The 23,929-nt window shown below is 39.1% G+C and overlaps 3 protein-coding genes across 9 annotated transcripts in view; all 3 read left to right on the plus strand.

Moving 5' to 3' along the window:
* Window positions 1–18,827, plus strand: part of gogo (golden goal) — a 33,034-nt gene extending 14,207 nt beyond the window's left edge. For 4 of the 7 annotated variants that reach the window (XM_066294263.1, XM_066294260.1, XM_066294262.1 and 1 more), the window contains 15 exons: window positions 4,127–4,248; window positions 5,218–5,399; window positions 5,818–6,087; window positions 6,134–6,405; window positions 6,457–6,606; window positions 7,831–8,034; window positions 9,215–9,362; window positions 9,885–10,015; window positions 12,039–12,275; window positions 12,330–12,582; window positions 12,636–12,848; window positions 12,934–13,114; window positions 13,156–13,465; window positions 15,972–16,425; window positions 16,475–18,827. In XM_066294263.1, coding sequence (XP_066150360.1) covers window positions 5,330–5,399; window positions 5,818–6,087; window positions 6,134–6,405; window positions 6,457–6,606; window positions 7,831–8,034; window positions 9,215–9,362; window positions 9,885–10,015; window positions 12,039–12,275; window positions 12,330–12,582; window positions 12,636–12,848; window positions 12,934–13,114; window positions 13,156–13,465; window positions 15,972–16,425; window positions 16,475–16,740 — 3,159 coding nt within the window. In that variant the 5' untranslated portion in view covers window positions 4,127–4,248; window positions 5,218–5,329 and the 3' untranslated portion in view covers window positions 16,741–18,827. Of the gene's footprint in view, window positions 1–4,126; window positions 4,253–5,217; window positions 5,400–5,817; window positions 6,088–6,133; window positions 6,406–6,456; window positions 6,607–7,830; window positions 8,035–9,214; window positions 9,363–9,884; window positions 10,016–12,038; window positions 12,276–12,329; window positions 12,583–12,635; window positions 12,849–12,933; window positions 13,115–13,155; window positions 13,466–15,971; window positions 16,426–16,474 lie in introns of all 7 variants that reach the window. The other 3 variants (XM_066294261.1, XM_066294265.1, XM_066294264.1) reach the window with 3 other exon arrangements.
* On the plus strand, window positions 184–789 carry LOC136345713 (uncharacterized). The gene is made up of 2 exons (XM_066294250.1): window positions 184–338; window positions 391–789. Exons 1-2 carry the CDS (start codon window positions 207–209, stop codon window positions 760–762), a joined length of 504 nt encoding a protein of 167 aa, XP_066150347.1. The 5' UTR covers window positions 184–206; the 3' UTR covers window positions 763–789.
* On the plus strand, window positions 10,038–12,017 carry LOC136345726 (cilia- and flagella-associated protein 157). The gene has a single exon (XM_066294266.1). The coding sequence runs from the start codon at window positions 10,167–10,169 to the stop codon at window positions 11,757–11,759; it is 1,593 nt and encodes a 530-aa protein (XP_066150363.1). The 5' UTR covers window positions 10,038–10,166; the 3' UTR covers window positions 11,760–12,017.
* Window positions 18,828–23,929: the final 5,102 nt, after the last annotated feature.

Genomic DNA, 23,929 nt, shown 5'->3' on the forward strand with positions numbered 1-23,929 from the left:
AGAATTCATCGAAAATTTCACTATCAGAAAATTATTATCGATTTACGCTTGATTGTTCTCCACCGAAGGTTTTGCATTTAAAATTCGATTCGTTCCCCGACCTTATACAATGCAAAGTCATATTTAATACGAGACTCGAATGCATTTAGAACCTCATTTTAATGTATAAATGATGAAGAAGTTGCGTGTACATTTTTAATTCCAACATGGCAGCCACAGCAGAAATTACCCTTTTTTCCCTTGTCCTTTTGATTTGCCGGCTCAGCTGTGAGCCTGTGGGCTACAATTACGGCCCTCCGCCCAAAGGGCAAACCGAGGTCGAAGTTATTAAAGTCGAGGTACGTATGACACACTCAAACACCGACAAATACCGTGATAGAGCCACTCCAGGTCTATGAAGTCCCATGGATAGGAAATCAACCTCAATCAAGCTATGGCCCACCAGGAGCCATCAGCCCTCCCGAAGAAACTACAACTGCAATCAGCGTTACCACGTCCGCTTCTCCATTTGACAACAGCACTCTGTCTTCTGCAAATTCGACTCAAAATGAGAGATTGGAGAGTGCTAATGAGGACCTTGTGAAAGGGCAGTATTACATTTATCACCCCACTGGGCAGCTTCAGAAAGTGACGTATTTGACCAGAAGTGACGACAAGAAGATGGAATTTTCAGCCCGGCTTCAATATAGGGATATTGAGCCGGTCAAAGGGCCTATTTATACTTATGATCCTCGAACTTACGTTTTCAGTCAATTGGACTGATAATAAATATGTTTAATAATTAAAAAATTGTTTTCGTTCTAATGTAATTACCTTATATGCTTTGGCTGCTTTCAGGGCGCGGAGGCCATTAGAGCTAATTTAGAACTATTACAGGGGTTGAAACAGCGAACGTTATCCCTATCGCATGTATGTTTGTAATATCACTGCGGCACTTAAGGGAATTTAATTCTTTTCGGATAAATTAGAGAATAAGCTGAAAATTTTAGGTTTCGTATGGATTACAAATGGCGGAGGTATTTGAACTCTGGAAATGAGGATAAGGTCCTTTCCAGAAAAACTGGAATTTAATTTTCTCTATTCGCCATTTACAAGTACTCTCTGTGGCCCATCACTTTCCACGCTCAACTGAAAAATGGAGGTTTCAGAAGTTGGAAAATAAACACAATTAAGAGCGCCTGAAAGTTTATAGTGGACCGAGAATATGAAACTTTTTCTGGCAAAGTTTCCTCGAACGCTGACGTAATCTGGCTGTTGTTAATGGTCAGTCATTTGCCTGAAAATACCATAAGAATCCCGGATTTCTTGACCTGCGAGGCATTCTAAAGTTTCTGCGAATGGATCCTACAGGATAATTCCTATCGAAGTGCTTAATGCCTATGTTGATGTCGAAGTTAACAGCACTTCAGCGATTTGGCCCTGGGGGTTATTAATAGGCGGCCAGACCCTTTAACTTACTAATGGAATACTAATTGTTTCCCGGCCATAATACCTCACCATTTTATTGCAAATCGCTCCGCCACTGTTTAGAACTAATTTCGGAACATCAGGGAAAAACGAAAAGGGAACAAAGGTAGAGGTCTCTCACCTTGGAGGGCGCATGCAAGAGGGGGATACTCGCGGCTTAGACCATAAAATCAGCAATTTGCCCCTGACGCGCCATCGTATTAGGAAGCCGAGAAAGAAAGAGGGATAAGGGAAAATTATCAACCCCCAAAATGCACTACAGAGCAATTGAATGTATGTGTTTAATTAAACTTCGTGTAAACTCTTGAGTTCGTGACATTTGGTGTAGAATTTGCGGACCAAATTACCCAAGAAATGCCTCAAATTAATCACCTGGATGAGTTCTGTAAGCTTGCACGAACGAGGTTGTATAATGTCCGTTTCAGTTCATAATTTTGGAGGCGTCTCAAAAGTAAAAGCGTCGGAAAATGCATTTCCCTAGCTCGAAAACCACAATTGAGGACTTCCGGTTAAGGGAAGATTCAATTTGAAATAAAAAACTGCAAAAAATAGATATTTCGAGAAGCTGTGATGCGAAAAATACCGTGTGATTGATTTTTCGCACCTTCCTTGATACGACCCTGATGGTTGTGGTGACGTGCGAGAAAAGTCTCAGAAGTACCCCGCAGGACTTAAAAAGTTTGTCTAAAGTTTTGAGGATTCTACGTTGATTTGTATTTGTTTTGGAGCAGTTTTTAACGAGCTCTTTCAGGGAACTTGAAAATATGGAGAAAATTGGTCATCGATAAGTAATTCTATACTTCCATTTGAAAGGCCTTAGTTCAGCCAACATCAAAGCAGAGTTAGATTCTACTCTGGGGGAGTCTGGTCCTTTGTTAATGACTGTAAAACATTGGGTGGCAGAGTGTAAACGCGGTCATATTACCTGCCAAGACGAACTCCGCAGTGGTCGACCCGATGACAATCCAGATTTGACCATTTCAGAAATTGTGGTGAAAATTTGCAAAACTGTACCGGAACAGATCAGAATATTTTAGGAAATACTGTATCGCGCGTTTTGATCGCAAAATTGGATATGAGAAAGTTGTGCACAAGATGGGTGTCGCAATTATTCACAATTGAACAAAAACAGTGCCGTGAGGGTGTTTCAAGGGAGTGTTTGGCAAAGTTTCGTAACAATAAAGCCGAGGTTTTACGTCGATTTATAAACATGGATGAAACGTGGGTCCATCATTTCACACCTGGGACGAAGTCAAAGCAGTCAAAACAATGGACTCAAAGCGGAGAATCGGCTTTAAAGGAGACGAGAACCGTTCCATCTGCAAGAAAGCCGATGGCGTCAGTTTTTTGGAATGCACACGGGATCATTTTTTTGACTATCTTCCTTGACGAAAAGAGCAATAAATGAAAAATATTATAAATACAAATTGATTACAGAATTTGAGCGAGGAAATTATAAAAAAGCGACCTTATTCGGCGAAAAAGGAAAGTCTTGTTTCATCAAGACAACGGAACAGTCTACACTCCCCTTATCGCGATGACCAAAATCAATCAATTCGGTTTCGAACTTTATTTCTCATCCACCCTATTCGCCAGATTTAGCCCCCTCAGATTATTTTTTAATTCTAAACTTGAAAAAATAGCTCGGTGGAAAGAGATTTGCCAATAATGAACAGGTGGAGTCCGAAGTTCGAATATTCGAAGATTCTTACCACAAACATGGTAAAAATGACATAAAAAATAAACGCCACAGAACATGGCTAGAGAAAATGTGTCGGTCTCAAAGAAGACCAAGTTGATAAATAATGTAATATCTTCTAATGCTTTCTTCTTTAAGTGTTAGGTCGGGTATTTCTGGGACGATCTTTGTAGCTTAATATTTGCAAAATTTTAATGAAAACTCGATAGACTACAACAGTTTTTACAATAGAGTAACGCACATCGAGTGTCAGAGGTGGCACCAATTTTCCAAAATCGGAAAAATGAATAGTCAATGTTTTTCCTGATTTTTTCCTCAATCTTGAACCATCTTAATTTCCATAATATAGTTTCACAATTGTTAAATTTTTATAGGCAACTTTGCGAGCTTTAGCACTCTATGAAAAACAGTGCGGTCCCAAAACTATTATAAATTTTGAAAAATCGGAATGGTGGTGCATCTTTTCGATTTCGGTCTCTTTTCGGTGTTCACTCTTTTGCACCCCCTTACTTTTTGCTTAAACGTGATGAACCCTCTAGAAAATTTTATCAACATTCTCTGTCTAGAATAGGTAGTACGCACTTCGACTCTCAAAGCTATTTGTAATTCGTTCAAAATCGAAAAGATCATTACTCAAAGTTTTTCTTGGCCTTTGGTCCACATTGCACTCTCCCTTTTATAGAAAACTCAACGAGCTTTCATAATTCATGTGGTACATCGATGTATCTCCATTTCTAAAACATTTTCCTCATTTTTCACCTTCTTCCCCTCTTTACTCCGGCCCAGCTTTCTATGTCTCGACAGCACGCCTATTACGTAATTACGCAAAAACTCCCTCCCATCACTTCAATGGTAAATTGAAACCTTTTGAGTTCAATTCCGAAACTTATCTCCTTTGCACATGGGCTTAAAAGACGATTTTTTTAGGTTTCCCTACCCTAACCCTCTTGTACTTTTCAGGGCGACATGTAATCCAGCGGAAAGGGCCGTTTCACCTCCATTGGTGGTAATTAGAGGACTCGGAGCTATGAATCCCTTTGGAGAAGTTTAGAGGGTGCTTTTCCCTATTAAGTATTAAACAGGTAGGTAAGTTTGTCTGAATTTATTGTCATTCCAGGCGTGTTTGGACATTTGAGCTTTGGCAAAATGATAAATAGAGGGCTCTATAATATTCTAGCTTTACCTTGCTAACTCATTATTTTCGCATAATTTGGCTTTACTCCTCTCACATCCAGGCGTGAACTTAACACGACATTAAGATGAATTCACATGTAAATTGTCTGGAAACTAACCAATCGAATAAATTTCCACGTTGTGCCAGGCTAAACGTGCATGAGTATTCAGGCGCAATCCAGACGGTGTTTTAGGAAGCATAAAAGTTTCAACATGCAAAGGCTTTTTAGAATGGAGGAGGTTGTGGACTATCCCGATCAATTAATACTAAGTCTGCCCCAGCTGAGACGCATAAATTTCAGTTAAATATGGCCAGTTTTGTGGTTTATGTAGTCAACAGCAGTTGTTTTGCAGTGATAATTATTTATCCCTGCAATGGGCTCTTTGCCGGAATTTAACCAACGTTAAATCCTGCCTTTGAAAACTTCTATGGGGCCTGGTGAGAGCTGATACTGTTAAACATTGCTCAGGGAGCGAAAGTCTTTTTCAACTGCAAAAATCCCCTTTCCAGAAAAATCCCTACGTAAATATTTTTGCAGTTTTTCATATATGGGGCCTATAAATATTATGCTCCATTATCTGCTATTACACTTTGGCTTTCAGTTCATTTTTCCTTGTTCCTTTAAAAGGAAAGTTAGAATTTGTTTTTAATCCAACTTTATCCCATATTGAAGGTGCTCTAATAGGGAAGATCAAAGGGACATATTTCATATCTCTTATCTCTCTTAAGCTGGAAAAATCCCCGCATTGCATGTGGCACGGAAAGCCATATCTGATAAAGACTTCCTGCAAGGATCTTTTTCGCCAGGAATTTGCATGATACGATGTACTTAAAGGGCTAATAACCTTCATGTGTATGGATTTTTCTTTCGTTTCAGACCTAATGTTAACCACTCGCTCTTTGAGATGCTTTATTTGGAGTTGGAGAAAGGCAGGTGGTCGTGGAGGGCTCCGAAGCATAGAAAATGCTTAAGACGTTAGCATTGCGAGATGAAGGACTCGATGATATTCCCGATATTTTTGTTGCTTTTTCAGTTTTTCAGTGTTCAGGCCGATACAGGTGAGTTTTCTTTAACAGGCGATGAAGTAAGAATCTTGATTCTCCAGTTTGTTTCCTTTGACCTTCCCATTTGCAAGGAAATGAAGATTATTTAGGGCAGAGCTTTGGCTTTATTCCAGGATCAATATTGCGTAAAATACCTCCTCTATCTTAACTCACAATCTCGATTTATTTTATTCAAAATGTTTGAAAAGCGCAAAATTTTCATTTTTAAAGTTTGGATGAGTAATTTATTGTGTATAATTTCACATCTTTGCATTATATGCCCAGTACGCCCCTGACTTCTTGAAACCGACTTCGAAAATCCCAATTTTTACGCATCAATTTTTCACTTTGATTTTAATATTTAGATTAGCGGCGTAGATAAATCCTCAAAGCTCTCATATTCATAGTACATCCCTCATTTTGATTTCCGCAGGTCAAATTCCAGGCTTAGAAATCATCATCTCCCCATCACACGTAGCCCTTAGCGGAGACCTACATATCAAAATCGTCTCTTCAGCGTTTCTTCCACTTGTGGTCCAATTATCTCGTTTAGAAGGTAGTACCGTTCGTCCACTCACAACGTTCCCCGTGTATCCAGAAGCCAGTGCACTCAACAAGAACCTGACGCTGGTCAAGGTGCAATGCGGGTACTTTTCCAGGGGTGGACAGTATTATATACAAATCAAGAAACAACCAATTTTGGGTGAGTTTCGATCTTTTCTTGAAGCGTGGTTGAAGTGTTGATTCAGGCATAAACTCAACGGAGTCTGGTGACTCACAAATAATCACTAAAGTGATCGATGTGCGATGGCCGATGCCTCAGCTCACAGTAACCCCGGAAAACTTGAAAACTTATCCGGAAACTCCGGTAACTTCGATCCTGACATTCCCGGAAGTGGAGTGTCTTCCAATAAAGGGAACTCCAACTTCGGCTTTGCCAGAATTTTGGCTGGAGTTGCAGTATTGCGGCCATTCCCTGCTGAATTGCGGGGAAGGGAATAGTAATAATTCCAATCACCAGGTATAGTTTTGTAGAATAATATATTGGCAGCCCAAAAAAGGGGATTTGTAGGTGCTTTATTCGAAGCAACTGAGGGGATTGCCAGGAAGACAGGTTTTTTTATTGAGATGCGAGCTTTTTGGCTTATCTGGATACTATTCAATCTTTTTGCGTCCCATTAACCCCGATCCAGTTGTACCTAGAACCACGGCCTATGTAAAGGTAAGATAATTGATTTTTTGCATTAAATTTAGCAAAGAAATTAGAAATGCGAAAACTCCCTGTACACTAAGCAAACACAGTAGAATTTCCTTTCAGAATCAGGCAATTTTTCCATTACGTTTTCACGCTTCTTCGCCCTTCGCATTAAAAATTAATTAATGCCACATCGGCCATCGTTAATGGATTCAATTTCGTTTTGGAGAAAATCTGGTTTGATACAGATTTGAGAGGATACATTCTAGTCCTGCAATAAATTAGTTGGAATCCTTTGCTCCATTAGAAGGTTCACCATATTGGATTCAAACGAACTCGAAAATGATTATTCTAGGATCACGCCATTTGACGCTAATAATGTCCAGGTTCTTGTTAAAATTTCTACAGGTCCATCATTTCTCGGCGATTACCAACAACTTCTTCCCAGAACTTTCAGAAAAATTACTAAAATTTTCTGCTATTTTCATCTCATGTTTGATACGATTTAATGATTCATTTATTCAAAAATCGCAACTATAAATTCATAAATTTTGACTTAGAAATGTTCAACAATTACTTGAACTTTCTATGGGTTTAATATCCCGCGATGACGACTTACAACTTATTTCGAAAACTTTCAAAATAATTACCAAAATTTCCTGATATTTTCATCTCATATTGGGCACAATTTAATAACTCGATTGTCCAAAAATCACAACTTTAAATTCACAGACTTTGGAGTTAAAAAATTCCAACAATTATTTGAACTATCTATAGCTTCAACAGCTCTCGATAATGACCCTCAACTTCTTTCCACAACCTCCAGAGCAATTAACAAAATTTCCTAATATTTTTATCTCATATTTGGCACAATTTGCCGCTCTCGTTATCCAGAAATCTTAACTTTCAATTCACAAACTTTGAACTTCAAAAATTTCCTACAATCAATTGAATTTTCTATAGCTTTAACATCTCTCGGAAATATCCTATAAGTTCTTCCTAGAACTTCAAGGACAATTACGAAAACTTTGTGGTATTTTTATCTCAGATTTGGCACAATTTGACGATTCAATTGCTGAATAATCGCAATTCTAAATTCACAAATTTCGACGTTAAAAATTTCCAATAATCAATTAAATTTTTTATAGGTTTAACATCTCTCGATGATAACTTACCACTTCTTTCCAGAATCATTAAAGGAACTTGGGCACCTCACATATCATCCAATTAGGACCCCATTATCTTTTTCAGGTAGATTGGAGCGATCAATTCGTCTTCAACGTCCACGCTCACTCGATCATCCCCTGCGATCTACACGGTGGCGTTACGGTCTTATTCGAGTATCCATCCTGTATATTAGCCAATCGAGATCGAGTTCGGTTATTCGGTAGATTACGCGCAAATGTGGCATCTGTGGCTCCTCCAACAAGTTTGGAATATGTTTCAGAACAAAAGGTAAGTCTCTTGAGTTTGTTATCCCCGACTTTAAGCAATTAAAGTACACCCCCTCTCTCTCTCTCTCTCTCTCTCTCTCTCTCGACACTAACCTTTCCTTAATTATTGCGCCAAAGTTTTTAATGAGACGTCGCAGAGCTCTCATTAGGGGTGTAGTATTTTGCTAGATGTGACCCTAAAAAACATTGTTTTCGCTAATGCAGCTTGTTCCCGTAAATTAGTGTGGCAACACTAAGTACCTGCTTTGAATTAGTGTACTTAATTGGGGAGTGTCTTGTTAATCGCCCTAAATATGCAAATCTCTGGACTATTTTAAGGATACGACAAGTAACCTCATTTGATTTCACAAAAAGAAAAAAAAATTCTCGATGTATTCACCCTCTAGGGGTGTTGCAAGCTTCGTTTTGGCACCGCCAGAGGGTTACTCACGGGAAAATTCCTCAAAAGAACAAGTTCTCAACGTCGTAAAATAAAGCGATGAGAAGCTGTTAAGAATAAAAAAAACTCGCGTGCATTTTGTGCTCCCTCTTTGTGGATACCCGAGCAGCCTGATCAGCCCCAATTTAATTCCAGATTTCAAATAAATTTATTTTCTGCTGCTTTGATGGGTGATATAGGGTGTGTTTATATATACACTCTACTGAAAATAATATTTTCCATCAAAGAGTGTTCGAAGTTTTGAGCTTCATCTGGTTTTTCCCGGCGATGTAGCGAATTTTCCAGCCTTTTAAATACGGAAGAAAAAGATTTTGGAGAAAAATTTGATCTCTCTGCAGTAATCCAAAATTACAAAAACCCTGTATTTTGCTGTCTCGAAGCTAATAATGTTTTTTGAGCATATTATCCCATCAAAGTCGGTTCAGATAGGTTCTAATTAAGAGACAGACCTTCGATTTCAGTTCAACAAGTTTCTGACGGAAAATTTGCCTTCTTGTCCCCATTATAACATCCGAAACATTTCCCATTTTGTGTGAATGCGATTTCTTCAATATCTACATTATCTCCAAAACACGGCACTCTCGAAAAGGTAACGCTGCGCTTAGCAATTGTTTCTTAAAACAAAATCGCCACAATTTTTAACGTTGAACGGCGTTGCCGGATGTTCCCCATTAATTCCTCCTGAGGTTTTTCCCTGGTTAATTAAAAACTGGTTTTTAGAGACGATTTTGCATTTTTCCAGATTGCCAGAGGCCAGCACAGCCTCCATTTTGATTGTGATTTATTTACCGACAAATACGTGGAATATTGTTTCGTTTACGTGAGCCAAAGCATATCAGGAGCAGTCGCTGACGTCAGAGAAGACTGCGTTCCTACCCTCCCTGTAACAGGTAAAAATCATGCCGCAATAAAATTAATGTGAAGATTATGTTACAGGCCCGAGCAGGCATTCCTGAATATTTGACTAAATTATGCTAAATTACCGGGATAACTTTAGTGCATTTCTCAGATTAAAGACGGGACAGTAAATGCAGATTAAATTCCAGGAGGATCTCTCCCTCGCCCCCTGAAATTACTGTACGTTTAATTAAACTGAAAACTTGTGCTCGCATATTATTGGAAAATAAAACAATAAATTCCAGGCTAAAGAAGTAATGTGTAATTAATGTCTCGGGATTCGTAAAGCTTTCTTGATTTTAATAAATCCTTTGTCATGTTAAAACGAGCTTCTCTGGCCGATATTTTCCAACCAGGGGTTGTCAAGGGATTCTTGTTAAGCAGTTAATTTAAATTCCGAATATTCAAAGTTGGGATTTTCAATTGCTTTCCTTTGCTGGGAATCAAATCAAAAACCGCTAGAAGTGTCGTTTAGGGAAATTTTACGTGAAGTTTGTTTTTATTGCGTTTTCCAGAGCAGGAAAGGGGTGGCTGGAGCCAATGGAGTCAATGGACCACATGCTCCAGCACGTGCATTGGAGGCATTCGCAGTAGATACCGACTCTGCGACTCTCCTCCTCCGAGATACGGAGCTAAATTTTGCGAGGTAAGCCCCTATAGTAATCTTTCACCACCCCTTGTAGCTGTTAGAATGAAAATAATCAATAGCACCCTTTGAGGCCTTAGCAACCAACCTTCCGGCATGTTAGTTTGGCATTGGTTTCGTATATTTTCGCATCGAAAAACTGGTTTTAAAAATGGCTAAAGCGAAGAAAGGCAAAGGCAAAAAGAAGAAAGTGAAAGAAGAAGACCCGAATGCTTTGACCGAGGTGGACAAAACCTTTTACGAGTTAACAATCGCGGATTTAAACCGGAAGCTCGCGAGGCTGCGGTCTTTGACCCAGGAACTAGAGTTGAAAACTGAAGAACTGCATCAGAACTTGGAAAAAAACGACGAGGACAAGTCGGATATTATCACCTACTTGAAGAGGATGCTGCAGGAGAAGATCAGCGAAATCAGCGAGCTGAAGGAGAGAATCACTGCGATACAGGAAACACGGCAAACCGAGACTGAACAGTTTGAGACGAAAATCGCGCAAATGGAGCAGGAATTCAAGCAAATGCACGAGCAACTGACCTCAGAAACCAAACTCTTGGAAGGCAAACTTAGCTCTCTTGAAGAATTTAGGTCTCAAAGAGATGACCTAATGAAAAAATTCGATAATCAAGAGAAGAAAATGGAGTCACAAGAAAAGAGGCATCAAAGCGAGATGTATGAAATTGAAAGGAAATTCATCATAAGCAAAGATAAGTTGAAAAAAGAGGTCGAGGCCCGGCTTTTGCAACTCTCAACTGAGTTCCACGATGCCTCACAGCTGCGCATTGCTGCCACCACTCACCGAGTCATAAGGGAGAATATCGCAGTTAATAACGAGTTCGATAACATGCTGCAAGTACACCAGAAACTCCATAGAGACTTTTGTAACCTTAAAACCAAGGGAATCGCTTTGAGGCAGGAGGCAGAGCTGCATGAAGCAGAAAAGAAAAAAGCTCTAAGCAAAGTTCTGGTGCAGGTAAAACTCAATGAAAAAATCACCAAGAAGAACGAATGCTTGATAAAGGAGGTTGAGAAGTATAAGAAGTATGAGGCTGAAGTGAAGGAGGCTAGAGAGTGCGTCAAAAAGAACCAGGATGTTATTGTTAACTTGGAATATAAAGTTAGGCTTCTGGAACAAAACTTGCACAAAATCAAATGCGATAATTACGCGTTGGAGACTGAGGTTTCGTACCTTAAAACTGAGAATGAGCGGCTAGATGACATTTTGATGGAAGGAGTCAGTTGTATCAAAGAAACTTTGACGGTCCCCACTGGCAGTGCTACTTCTATCAAATCCTCTCGGAGGGAGAGCATGCTCAACACTCTCTTCTCTTTGTTGAGCAAAGGTCACGAGAGAAAAATAAAAAAACTCTCCTTAGAAACTGTATCTTCAGCTGATTCTATTTACGCTCTTGGAGACCTGGGCTTCGTTCCCAAACCTACAGACCTTAAACCTACAGCTCAAACCCGTAGAAACATGTGTTCACAAGTTGGTGCAAGTTTTGAAGAGTTCCTGCATGATGGTCCTGCTACGGAAGTTAAGAACCGTGGGCTCTTCTTTGACGAACAGAAATCTCCAGGTGAAAACACTGAAGGAGAAAATGGAGCGTATGATCCATTTGCAGAAGAAGAGGAAGAGGAGTTGAAGCGGTCATGGGAGGATGGTAGTGCTGAAGCATCGATAGAAGACGCAGGGAAAATTGAAGTCGCGAAATCTGAAGTAAGGGAGAGGGGTGATAAGGAGAAGATATAAACTCAGACTGAAGACGCCAGAGATTGAAAGGAACAAACCAAGCGCTAGAATCGACGTATAAAACAATGTTAAATATATGAATACTTTTTCCTCTATTTGAGTTGTTTTACTACTAAAATGTGCTCTCCTACTACTTTCTTCTACAAAAAGTCTGCCATCTTTTTCCTGTGCGGTAAAGCAGCATCTTATCGCACATTTTTCACTCCAAATGTCGGGGTGGATCAAACGTTTTAGAGGTTTAACATCTTAGTTCAAGAATCCTTTCTTATGATGTTTTAGGGCCCTTCTGTTGAAACCGAGCAATGCGGTGTGAGCATAGGCAAAAGCTGGGAATGCATCTACAGTGGAGCCATCTCATCCAGCAACTTCATTCCTGCGGAAATTCCAGAAATCCAGGCCGAGGTGGGTCAATACTGCAGATGTGGCTGCGTGGTCCACTTGGGTCAGGCCAAGCCCAGACGACTTCTGGCTACATCTAGTCAAAGTTGCCCTGGAAGGACTTTTTGGCTAATTCAGGTTATTATGGAAATTTTAACTTTCCACATAGTTCCTTGCATAGCACTCTTTTAGGCTGATGACGACTGCATTATCCAGTTCCGTGTGGATCAATTTAACTTTCCCTGTGGAAACCAGTGGCTGAAAATAAGGGATGGAAGCGCCCTTTCTTCTCTGCTTTTGGCAGATTTAACGGGACAGCCCGGATCTGTGCCCTCTGAGCTTAATTCTACAGGTCCAAATCTACTGCTGGAATTCTATACGGATGATCTGAGCATGGCAGGGCAAATCTGCGATGGAGGATTTCTTGCTGAAGCTAATCAAATTAGTAAATAATTTTTCCAGGATTTAAACTATATATTATAATATATCGTTGCCCAGGATTGATAAAGCTAAACATCACCCAAGTAGCAGTGGCTCATAGCATCAGCTCGGCGATTCCAGCTGTAGTCCTGAAACTGACAGCTGTGCACATCGCTGCTTTATTCTTTCTTAGTGGGCTGATTATCGCTACTATTCTACTGGGGGTGCAGTACGCGTTTCGCTATAGGAAGTATCAAGTTGCCCAACTAGAGGACCAAGACTCTTTGGCAGGTAAGTAGTTTTAATTTTTGGGTTTCTTTGCATGAGAGTGAAAAACCTAATTTTCCGCTCATTGACTGGAAAATTTGCGTTGCAGCCTCGAGTACAAATCTCCCGATGATGTCGGCTCGAGCTCAATCGAATGCGACGCTCTTATCGGAAGTAATTTCCCTAACTAGGATGCGCCCTTTGAATATCAAAGGGCGACAAAACAAGCACACGAGGCTGAGGGAATCGGTGGAGTGCGATCGAGACGCAAATGAAGAAGCCACATTATCGTAAATAAGCGATTCAGGGTTTTTCTCACTCGTTGTATCAGTGCTCATTATAACAGAAAAGAGGAAAAATCTTCGAGTGGCAGTACCACCACTTTGGTACCTCCAAACGAAACAGTTCCAACTTTGGCCAATCCCGAATCAGACGAAGTCACCCCTACCAGTAGTGTGCCTACGTCTCCTCAGAGTGCGGCTCAACAGGGGGCTGTCAGGAGTGGATCATCATTGAGCCAAGACAAGAAGGAGTCTAAGGAGTTGGAGGCAATCTCTCCAGACACGGCTAAAATCAGAAGGAGTAGTAATGGAATTCTAACTAACGTGAGCGATGAGGAAATGTGCTCTAAGAGTGATCCGGTGAAGTATTTATTTACAGTCTTATTTTAAGTTAAACTCACAGTAGTTTCCCCGAATTTCATATTCCCTAAATCTTGCAACTTCCATTTTGGACATTCTCCTTAAAGCATCTCGACAAGTTTTGTACAAAATTTTACCACCGATTTCTGAGACGCAGACATGACGATGTAACCCAATTTACCTCAGTTCTAAATTGGACGGTTTTCAAAATACAAAATGTCAAAATCAAGATTAAAAAATAAAAAATAATAATTACTTAATTTCTAACGCCACTGTCTGAACAAATGCCGCATAGGGAGGTTTTTAAGGGTGAGAAATGAGAATGCGTTTACATTTTCAATACATATTGTAAAGGGCGTTTCCAGCGCTAGGCGAACTCTTTAAAGGGACATAACTTTTTTTATCACCCGATATAAAATTTATTTACGACTAAATTTGCGTTTTCGTATATGTTTTATGGAAAAAAGGCATTTTCGTACAAGTCCCTATGGGCATTACTTTTTGAGATATTTGAAGTTTGAAGGGCACTGCATCTCTTGAAAGATAACTTTAACAAAAAAATATAAGAAATTGGTATAGTCAGATAAGAACATAAAAGTTTTAAAATATTATAAGAATTTGAAATTCGTACAAAAAGAAACTGAGCATTTTTTGGTGAAATTAAGCTTCATTAAAAACATAGTTATTGAAAATATTAGTAATTAAAATAATTTCCATAACTGTCTATGGTCTTTTGCCATTTACTGGATAGATGATGGATGCCCTCGTGACAGAAGCTTAGTGGTTTCGACGAAAAATAGTTATCGAGCCATTTTCGAATATCTTCAACGTTAAAGAATCGTTGGTGAGCTAAATGAGACTGCATGGATCTGAACAAGTGGAAGTCGGAAGGAGCCAAGTCTGGAGAATACGCCGCATGGTGGAGTATTTCCCAGTCTAACGAGAAGATGAGTTCCTGGGTCGGTTTAGCTGTATGCGGACGAGCATTATCACTTTCCGACTTCCTTGGCCCGTAAATAGTCTTTTTTCCTCCAGAGCGTCGCTTAATTTGATCATTTGGGCCCGATAACGGTCAGCTATGACAGTTTGACCGGGTTCCAGAAGCTCATAGTAAATGACTCCTTTACAATCCCACCAGACACACAGTAAGATTTTCTTGGCATGAACGTTTGGTTTTGCAACTGATGTGGACGGCTGGCCTGGGTCAACCCATGTTTTTCTGCGCTTAGGATTGTCATACAAAATCCACTTTTCATCTCCCGTAATAATATTATGCAAAAAATTCTTTCTTTTATACCGAGAAAGCAAGTTCGTGCAGATGTCAACTCTTCGATTTTTGTTGTCTTCGGTTAGCTCATGAGGAACCCATTTTGCTGCTTTTTGAATTTTTCCCATTCCATGCAATCGAACTGAAACTGCTCGTTGAGTTACTCCTAACTGCTCTGCAAGCTGTTTTTCAGTTTGGCATGGATTTTCATCCAGTAAAGTTTTCAGTTCTTCGTCTTGAAACTTTTTTTCGACACCCGCACGTGGATCGTCCTCAAGACAATAATTTTCCTCACGAAACTTCTTGAACCGTCTCCTAACGGTTGAAGCACCAACAGAATTACCTCCCCAAGCCGAATTAACCATTTCTGTTGTTTCAGCAGCATTTTTTTTTCAGTTTAAAACAGAACAACATTGATATTCTCAAATATTGCTTAGAAATATCCATGTCTCTATTTACGTTTTGTGCACTGAACTACAGCTCTTAAGCAACTGAAACTTTTATCATATAAAAAGTTATAAATAAACATCACCTGCTTACAATTACAGGCGAATTAAACGTGTCTAAGTATGTTTTTTTATTGCATATAACTTAATTACTCAGTTTCTTTTTGTACACCTATTATATAAAAATTTATTTTTCGAGACATGCAATGAACTTACAATTTCAAATATCCTAAAAAGGAACGTCTGTCGAGACTCGTACCAAGATACGTTTTTTCCGTAAAATATATAGTAAACCACAAATTTGGTGATAAGTAAATTTTACACCAGTTGATAAAAAAGTTACACCTTTTTAAAGGAAGTACGCTGACAGCGCCCTCTATAATTTGCATGAGAAATGTAATATGGGTTCTGACTTCTGGCCCCTAAAACCCCCCTGATACGACGTTGCGTTCAGATAGGGGTATCACAAATGAAGTAATAATTGATTTGTTTCCTTTTCTATATCTTCACGTTGACGTCTTATATTTTGAAAATCATCCAATTTTAGACTAAGATAACTTAAGTTAAATCATCATATTTTCCCCTCAGAAATATGTGATGGAATTTCGTAAAGATCTTTTAGAGACGTCCGGTATATTAGAAATCTCAGCACATCCAAACACCAATTTTTCCTGCAAAACCACTTCGCCGGGGCACTCTTAAATGTGCACAAAACTTCCCATTATGTCACCCTTAAAAAATTCCAAAGGACTAACAAATTATCCTTCAAAATCCTAATTTATTTGCATTCCAGGGTTGCTACTCATCTGTATCCAGCATGGTCAGCACTGCAACCATTCGAAGCACCAATGCCAAAGCCACCAAAGACAAAAGAAACAGGGAGAAGCTCCTTGCCGGTCCTGGAGGATCAGAATTCTCAATTGCAGGCCCCGATAATGATTTTGAAATGGATTATTATGATTACAACGTTGTAAATGCGGGGGCTGCGCCTGGATCGTATCTCGGCATGGATCCTGCCTTCTTAGTTTGGATTCCCCCTTTAGATGAAACTGGAGAAATTCTACCGGAATGTCACGAAATGACTGATATAAGGCCTAAGGTCTACGTAGACCCCGGTAGCAACGGAGAGTCACCGGAAGAGGAAACTTTGCTGCCGAAACCCAGGAGGAGGTCTGTGAGTGAGAGCACTGGCACACCGTCTCCTGTCGTTAAGAGGAAAGTTAAGAAAGTGTATCCATTAGTGCACGGTAGGTTCCACTTATAGTTGAGATTCTCCTTGAGAATTATTAGGTTTAGGTGTTAACACATCATCTCCTTCAATGGACAACAAGTACGCAACAGAATCCGAACAATTGCTGGACAATAAACGAGTGACCAGTGTGCAATTACACGAGCATCCAAGGAAAATGAGGTCATTTTCTCCTGAAGACATGGAGAAGGAGACCAAAGTAGAGAAGTCGCCTAGCAGTGTAAATAGTAGTATTTTAGATGAAATCCGTTTTGCTGATGATGACGTGGAGGAAATGGATTTCACTGAAATGACGTCGGTTCTTGACGGATAATTTTAGTTTCTTCATAATTAAAAAATTGGGAAATTACCAAAATTTGGCAACCCCGCATGACTGCTTAGGAGTCACGATGTGACATCACTCCCATATATAACAACTGGTTGGAAACCATTATGGCGAACGACAAATGAACGCTGCAGTGTTGCCGAAAGTCCACTGATATATCAAGAAACACTAAACTTACCTCGAAGGTTGATTTTTTTCATAAATTTATTTATCTAACTAACGCATACAGGTTGTTGAACTAGATCATATCGTTTATAAAATATCTCACGCTTTGATATATTTTATTCATCACGACCAAGAATAGAGCGTAGATACAGGTATAGTAGGTATACCTTAAGAAATCTACAAGGTGTTCTAAAAATGTTGTGGCAAAGTTATAGAGGATATTGTGGTGAACCATTTTTGTATTAAAGTCTCTAATGAAAAATGAACAGTTTTAGCTTCAAAGTCATATTTGTTCAAAAGGCTTCGAAATTCAAGTTAAATGAATAGGATAAAAACAAACAAAATAAACACTTTTATGTCTACTGACTACAATGCACCCATTCCACTGGGTAAAACGGATGAAATGTGGTTTCAACGTAACGAAGCACCTGCGCAATATGCCTGTATTATGCAGGATAATCTAAATGAACATTTATATGTGCTATGTACCAGAAAAGGCGGACCTATCAGGTGACCAGCGCGAAATCCCGATTTAAGCCCGTCAGATTTTATTCCTCTGGGATTACACTAAGTCGTTGGTGTATGAAACTCCTGTAGCTACCCCAGAGGATCTGTTGGGACGGGTGATGACAGCCTTTCCTTTCTTGCAACAAGATCCGGACATTTTACATTGGCTGCGCAATTTAATGATTCGAAGGACAAATTTATGTACCGAGTTTACGGTCTTCATTTTGAACTTTTATTATATTTTTTTACATTATCTTTAATAAAAATGAATTAAATATCGTAGTTTTCTGGTGTCAACGAGTTACCATAACGTTTTGGAACAAAAACGAGTTTGGAGCCAATACGGTTCATTTTTGACCAGCGATTTCTATACGGAAATGGTTCACTCCAAATGCCAAAATGGTCCTCCACAATCTCCTTAAATTTGGCACAACCTTTTTTAAACATCCTGTACAACCATCGTGCAATATCTTATTGTAAGGTAAGGGTATAACAAAAGACTAGAAGAGAGATTTAAAATCAAAGACATTAAATATTATTTATTGACGTTAGGTATATTGGGATAAGATCAAAATTTTCTCAGGTATTTTTAGAGGGAATTCGACAATTGCGGACTATTTGAGACTGACTGCTTAATGAGAATGAAGGTGTCTAAATGTTGTTTAGAAAATAGGTGTTTGGTTTTTTGTAGGATTTTAGTGGCTTTGGCTGGTTCCTAAAGAGGCTCTCGATTTAAGGACTAACTCAACATTTTCCTTTGTCCCTCCCACTGTAAAACTTGTAAATAGACACAGGGTTCTAAACGAAACCGTGGTTCTAAGGCGTTGACTTATCAAGGTTCAGCCTTAGTATCTGATGGTACCCTACATTTTACAGTTATATCTATAGGTAGTATTTTTTGTGATAAACTCTAGTCATGCAACTTCATAAACATAAACTTATCTACGTCTACTGTGTAAGCTTATTACCGTGTCTATATTAAAAAGTATAAACCTATATTAGGCTCTATAGCATGAGCCTGTAAACAAGTAACTTTTAAGACCATAAATCGGTATTAAAAATCCTAAACCCAGTAAATCAAAATGTCTATTTTTCTCAAATTTTTCTAGTACCAAAATTATAATTTTGATTCATGCATAATATTATTTATTTACGCATATTCTATTTGTTATTTAGTGTTGTAAAAGCTAAACTTGTTATTGAAATAACATTCAATAAATTCATTTTTAGCGCAGCTGAAGTAATAAATAAAGTAAAAAGTAGACGTTTCAAGTAGGAAAATGTTATCTTTTCTAGTCCGTGTTCTCATATGAAGCTTTGTTATTAGGAGGTAAGTTATTGTATATTTATTTCAACGATATTTACAAACGAAACTGGTAAATAAATAGTATAATTAGGTTTAATGGTGTTTCATTAGGGCCAAAGGAGGCCAAACATAATAGGTTTTCATTAGTTTATTCAAAACAACCGCAATCCCAGACCCTAAAGCTCAAATTTCGGACCTCAAGTTTAGTTTAACAACTTTGTAATATTTGATGATTTTAATCAGAATTCGCCAGAAGATGCTATGTAGTTATGCGGGTTTTCTCGTGAAGAGTAGTGATTAAAAATTTTGCCCAGGTTGTCGGGCTAATTAAGGCTAGCCCCGATCGATACCTCCTACAAGATTAGTTATGTAACACCCAAATGAACAGTTATCTAGACATTGAAACCAGTGGTGTAGCTTTGTTATCGATTCCAATGGAATTTCATTATATTTTAATGAAATTCTCCTTCTGCACAACGCTGAATTGCCCGAGATCGCTGTACAACAAAATGATAAATTGCAGAATCGATATTCCAGGGATTTCTCAGTGTAAGCCCTTTACAGAAATCTGGCTGCTTTTAATCACAGCGCCATCTATACAACGCGCCGTAAAGCTCCAAAGCCCTTATTTTAGATGAATAAAAAATGACAGATCCTATATGAAGGGTGCGCATTTGAGCTACAAGAGGGCAGGCCGACGCTCGAACTGAAGCAAGATTTTAATTTACATTTCCAGGCATAATTATCCTCATTCTCGATATTTCTGGACTAATGCAGAGCTTAATGCTTCAAACATAAATTTCATTGGAGCCGCAGATTAAAATTAACATTCGGTGAGTATTTTATGCTCGTTTTATGTCTACCCCAAATTATCGAAATTGGCAATAAATCAGAATGACTAAGGACATATTGAAGTGCTAGTATATAAGCAGAGGGATTCACACAATATCAAGAACATAAAAGGAAATATTAGCATTAGAATAGGGTGTTTCTCGAACTAGTGGTGTCATCTGCCACCCCAAAGAGTGGCTCTTCACAATCTCTTAATTTTTCCATTTCGTTAGTGAAATATGTACAATGCAAAGATAAACCGGAAAAATCCCACAAGACCACTAGTTGGCGGCGCTCTCCGGGTAAACCTAACAAGCCCAGGATTACTGGTCTACAAGGTGTTTCTGAGCAGAGTGTCATAAATTCAGCGATGTACCTCAGGTCCCAAAATATGACAAGAACTTCACATAAATATATATCGAAAGGCGCTTCGTTTTCGATATGCAAGGTGTCGAAGTTTGGTTCTTGAGGATGGTTTTTTTATAATATTTTTAAAACCTTTCGAGAAAAATTAATGAAATTTGGCACTTTAGTATAGCTTTTTGTGCTCTTTCTGAATCGCTATAAAGAAATTGCCACCTTTTGTTAGGGGCGGGTAATACAGAACACAACACTTTAAGAGTACTTAAACTTTTTGTACTTAACTTTATGAACGATTTTATAGGAAAAATATTAAACTTGAAGGGTTTTATATAAAAAACGTATTGTTTTTGAAAGTCGAAATCTCCAACAGTTTTCGAGGAAATTGAGATTCAATATATCGCTGGATAATAAGTTTATTATTTCACCGTGTTCGGAGGCACGTCGTATACCGGGTGGTCCATTGAACCTGACAAATCGGAATACTAAAACTTCGGAAACGATAAAGACAAAAACATCCCTAATTCTTGTCGTCAAGTTTATGAGCGTTGTGGGTACTGCTGTATATATATTTTTTTCGATATGGCCCCATAAGGAAAAGTCACCTATGGTAAGATCAGGCGATCGCACTGGCCAATAAGTAGGTTCATCACGTTCAATCCATCGATTGAGATATTCACGACGTAAAGTTTCTCAGGAAGCTAAGGTCCAATGAGCTGGGCAATCATTATGTTGAAACCGCATCGAGCGACAAGTTTCCAAATTAATGTCTTCCAATAATAAGGGCAAATCTTCATCCAAGAAGTTTTGGTACTTTATCCCATTCAATGAGCTAATAGTGAAATGTGGACCTATTATTTTTTTACATTTTTTTATTTTACGTTACATATCGGTTCCGGTGAGGATTTTCCGTAGACCGGTAGGGCATATTTCTTAAATTTACTTGTTCTTGATTTTTGAAACGGGTTTTATCCATAAAGAACACAAAAGTGCATACGAGGCCCATAATCATTTTGGTTCAATTCTTGGTGTGAGGAAATGTAGTGAGACTGATATTTAAAATTGCGAAAAATTTTCAATACACTTGCCTGCGACATCTCCGAATCTAACGATAATCTTTTCATACTTACGTGTGAATTTACATTCACAGCTGCTATAATAGCAACTTCGCCGCAATTCGATATTTTCTTCCAGAGACAAGATAAAACATGTTTTTATGACAACAGCGCCATCTGGCGCGAATTAAAAAACAGTTTCACATAAATAGTGCATAATTTTCGTTACAGAATCCAAATCTGCAACAAAAAAGGGAGGTTGCCATTTAAGATTTTGAAGTTACGCCCCACCTCCAGGTGAGAGAGTTAAAGAGTATAGGTACAAGCTGGAAGAAGAGCTGAAGGTGGAAGTGGGAGTGGAAAATGTAGGGAATGAGATGATGAAGACTGAGTATGCATGAGAGAAGATTGGAAACTACGTGAAGAGTGTGCTAAAAGAGAAGAGAGAGGTACAGAGGACGCATGCCGAGAGGGATGGATGAAGCCAAAGAAGGTATACTCGCCTCCGCTTGAAATAATGTCGAATGGTGGTTCCAAGCGTGCTTAAGGCGAAAGGGGGGAGGTTTTTAATGGGTAGACGCCCCCTTCAGGGACGAATACCACATAACCCGGTTGCCCCAATATCGGACCGGGTACCTATGAAGGTTTTCCTCCTCAGCAACAAAAAAAAAACAATGATGGTGTTTAGAAGCCGTGTTTGGTGGCACTGAACGGGTGCGTTAGAGGCAAATAAACCTCATTTGAAACTTTTTCCAATCCGATGCGTAATTCTCAAGATATTCTAATTTCTCAGGTTAAATGGACCACCCGGTGTTATATGACTAAGGCTTCGGTGGATGAAAACATTCTCAAGGGGTTGCGTAATGCCATGGCAATTCCATTTCCACAAGTCACGTGCCTGCGAAGCAGCCGGATGTAATAATTCAGTACTATTTCTCGTTAATTGGCAATTGAAGGTTTGGTCAATAAAACGAATGTTTATTATGACTGGACACTTTTGACACCCCGCCACGCTTTAATTCGAAACGAATTGCCACCCTTTAGGATTTCCTGTGCGGACGTCGATATCGGGTGGGAAAATGGGTATTTTTGTCTTGTTGATGAGGATTTATTGCGCATATAAGCGCCCACTGAGGTCAGCTACAAACTGAATTCCAATGTCTTCTCATTAAGTATGGTAATTCCCATTCCAGGTCGTTGAATTGACTCGTTAGACAGAGTGGTTTCCATTAAACTCGCACAGACAAATAATTAAATTGAAGGGAAACCATTTAATTAAACAGATCGACGATTCATGCACCGTATGTCGCTGACTTTCGTTTCAAATGTCTGAACTTACCAGTCATGGTTGTCTAGGGAGGTTCGCAGTAATTATCTCCCCTTATCAGGACTATTTTGACCCATAACGAAATATTTCGCCAGGTAACCCTATATCTCCAATATAAGGAACTAAGACGATAATAACAGTGTGTGTGTATGTGTAATGGGATACAATCGTAGGACCTAACACAATATGGGCAAACTCTCAGCACAATGGGCCGGGTAATCCGATCAAAAAAGGCCAATATGTGTAGGAAATGACACTAATATTGAATACATTACCCCCAGGTATTGTCGGATTTAATCCCGGATTAGCGAATATCCAGAAAATGGGAATATCTGGGCCTTTTTTGAGGTTGTTTTGTGTCACGCGTTACGCGTCCGGTTTGATTAAGATTAGTGCCATCGAAAGTGATTTTCAATGACCGTAAATTCAGCTGCTGGTAATTATATTGGGTTAATCTTAGGAAGGGTTCTTTTAGGCGTCATGCAATCGGCCATTTTAGCAATTTCTACCCAACATTATTTTTAACGTGGGCAATCTAAAAACACTAAATCACCAATTTTTCTCAGGGGCGTCGCGCTAAATACGCAATTAAATGTACTCTTCGGAGGTGGGAATAAACACTTTCGGGCCTCGATGATTTTGGAATAATTTTATACATGTTTCGTGTCGAAGTCTGAAATCTCAATTTCCTGCCAGGTCCTCCCACGAAAAATTACTTTCCGGAATTATAATTTTCCTTAGCGAAGCCTCATTTCAGTCTGAATCGTTAGAGCTACACTTAAGGGCAATTGCTCCACAGGTTCCCGAGATATCGGCAAGCGCAGCTCGAATCAATAAATTAGGCCCATTCTTAGCCCAAAGGAGAGACGTTTACAAAACTCTTCTGTTGCAGCCTGATGTGCTCGGTGCAATTCCAATAACAAACAATACATTTAATCCCCTGCCACCACGCTCCTCGGACATTATCTAAAAGTTACCTAACTACCCTATTGTATTCCACGAGGGTGTAAAACTTACTAATTGTTCCGCAAATTCAGCACGTGTCCGAACGTCCGGTCTTAGTCTGTAGATGAAGTTTGAACAGAAAATTCTCCTCATTAAATACAGTGTCGGGATAAATTGGTTTATTACTGGGTGACCTCAAAAATTCCTGCGATCATTAAATAAGTCGAACGAAGAGGAATTTAATGTGCCAAAAAAGAGAAAGCACCTTTCCAACCTGGAAAGCGTTAATTACAGTTATCCTCGTGCTCTGTTGTAAATCACAAGAGAGCTGGGGCACTGCAAAGATGCCAAACGTCCAGAATTAATGCCCAAAGGGCTTAGAGTCTACGGCCTAGATTGCCTCAAATCTGTGTTGAATTTATGCTCCTTGTCTGCATTTCAACTTAGCTACTTTCCATGGAAAATAACCCGAAATTCTAAAAACTCTAAATGCAAATAATCCTTCGTTATGGGCTCGTTATTTCCGAGTTTCGAATAAATCGTAAACCATTTAATTGCATGTTTTAGTCGGCCTGAGTGACATATTGGTATTTGCGTTTTTATCGCGGTCGTGAAACGGGTTTCCATTAAATTAGAAATGGAACCATTCTGGAAAAGGAAATTTAAGATTACCTATGATAA

The sequence above is a fragment of the Euwallacea fornicatus genome, chromosome 21 (genome assembly GCF_040115645.1).
Source record: "Euwallacea fornicatus isolate EFF26 chromosome 21, ASM4011564v1, whole genome shotgun sequence".
NCBI lineage: Eukaryota > Metazoa > Arthropoda > Insecta > Coleoptera > Curculionidae > Euwallacea > Euwallacea fornicatus.

Coding starts and splice junctions, on each gene's coding strand:
- LOC136345713 (XM_066294250.1), top strand. CDS start 207: ATGGCAGCCACAGCAGAAATTACCCTTTTTTCCCTTGTCCTTTTGATT. Junction 339..390: donor TCGAAGTTATTAAAGTCGAG/GTACGTATGACA, acceptor GAGCCACTCCAG/GTCTATGAAGTCCCATGGAT.
- LOC136345726 (XM_066294266.1), top strand. CDS start 10,167: ATGGCTAAAGCGAAGAAAGGCAAAGGCAAAAAGAAGAAAGTGAAAGAA.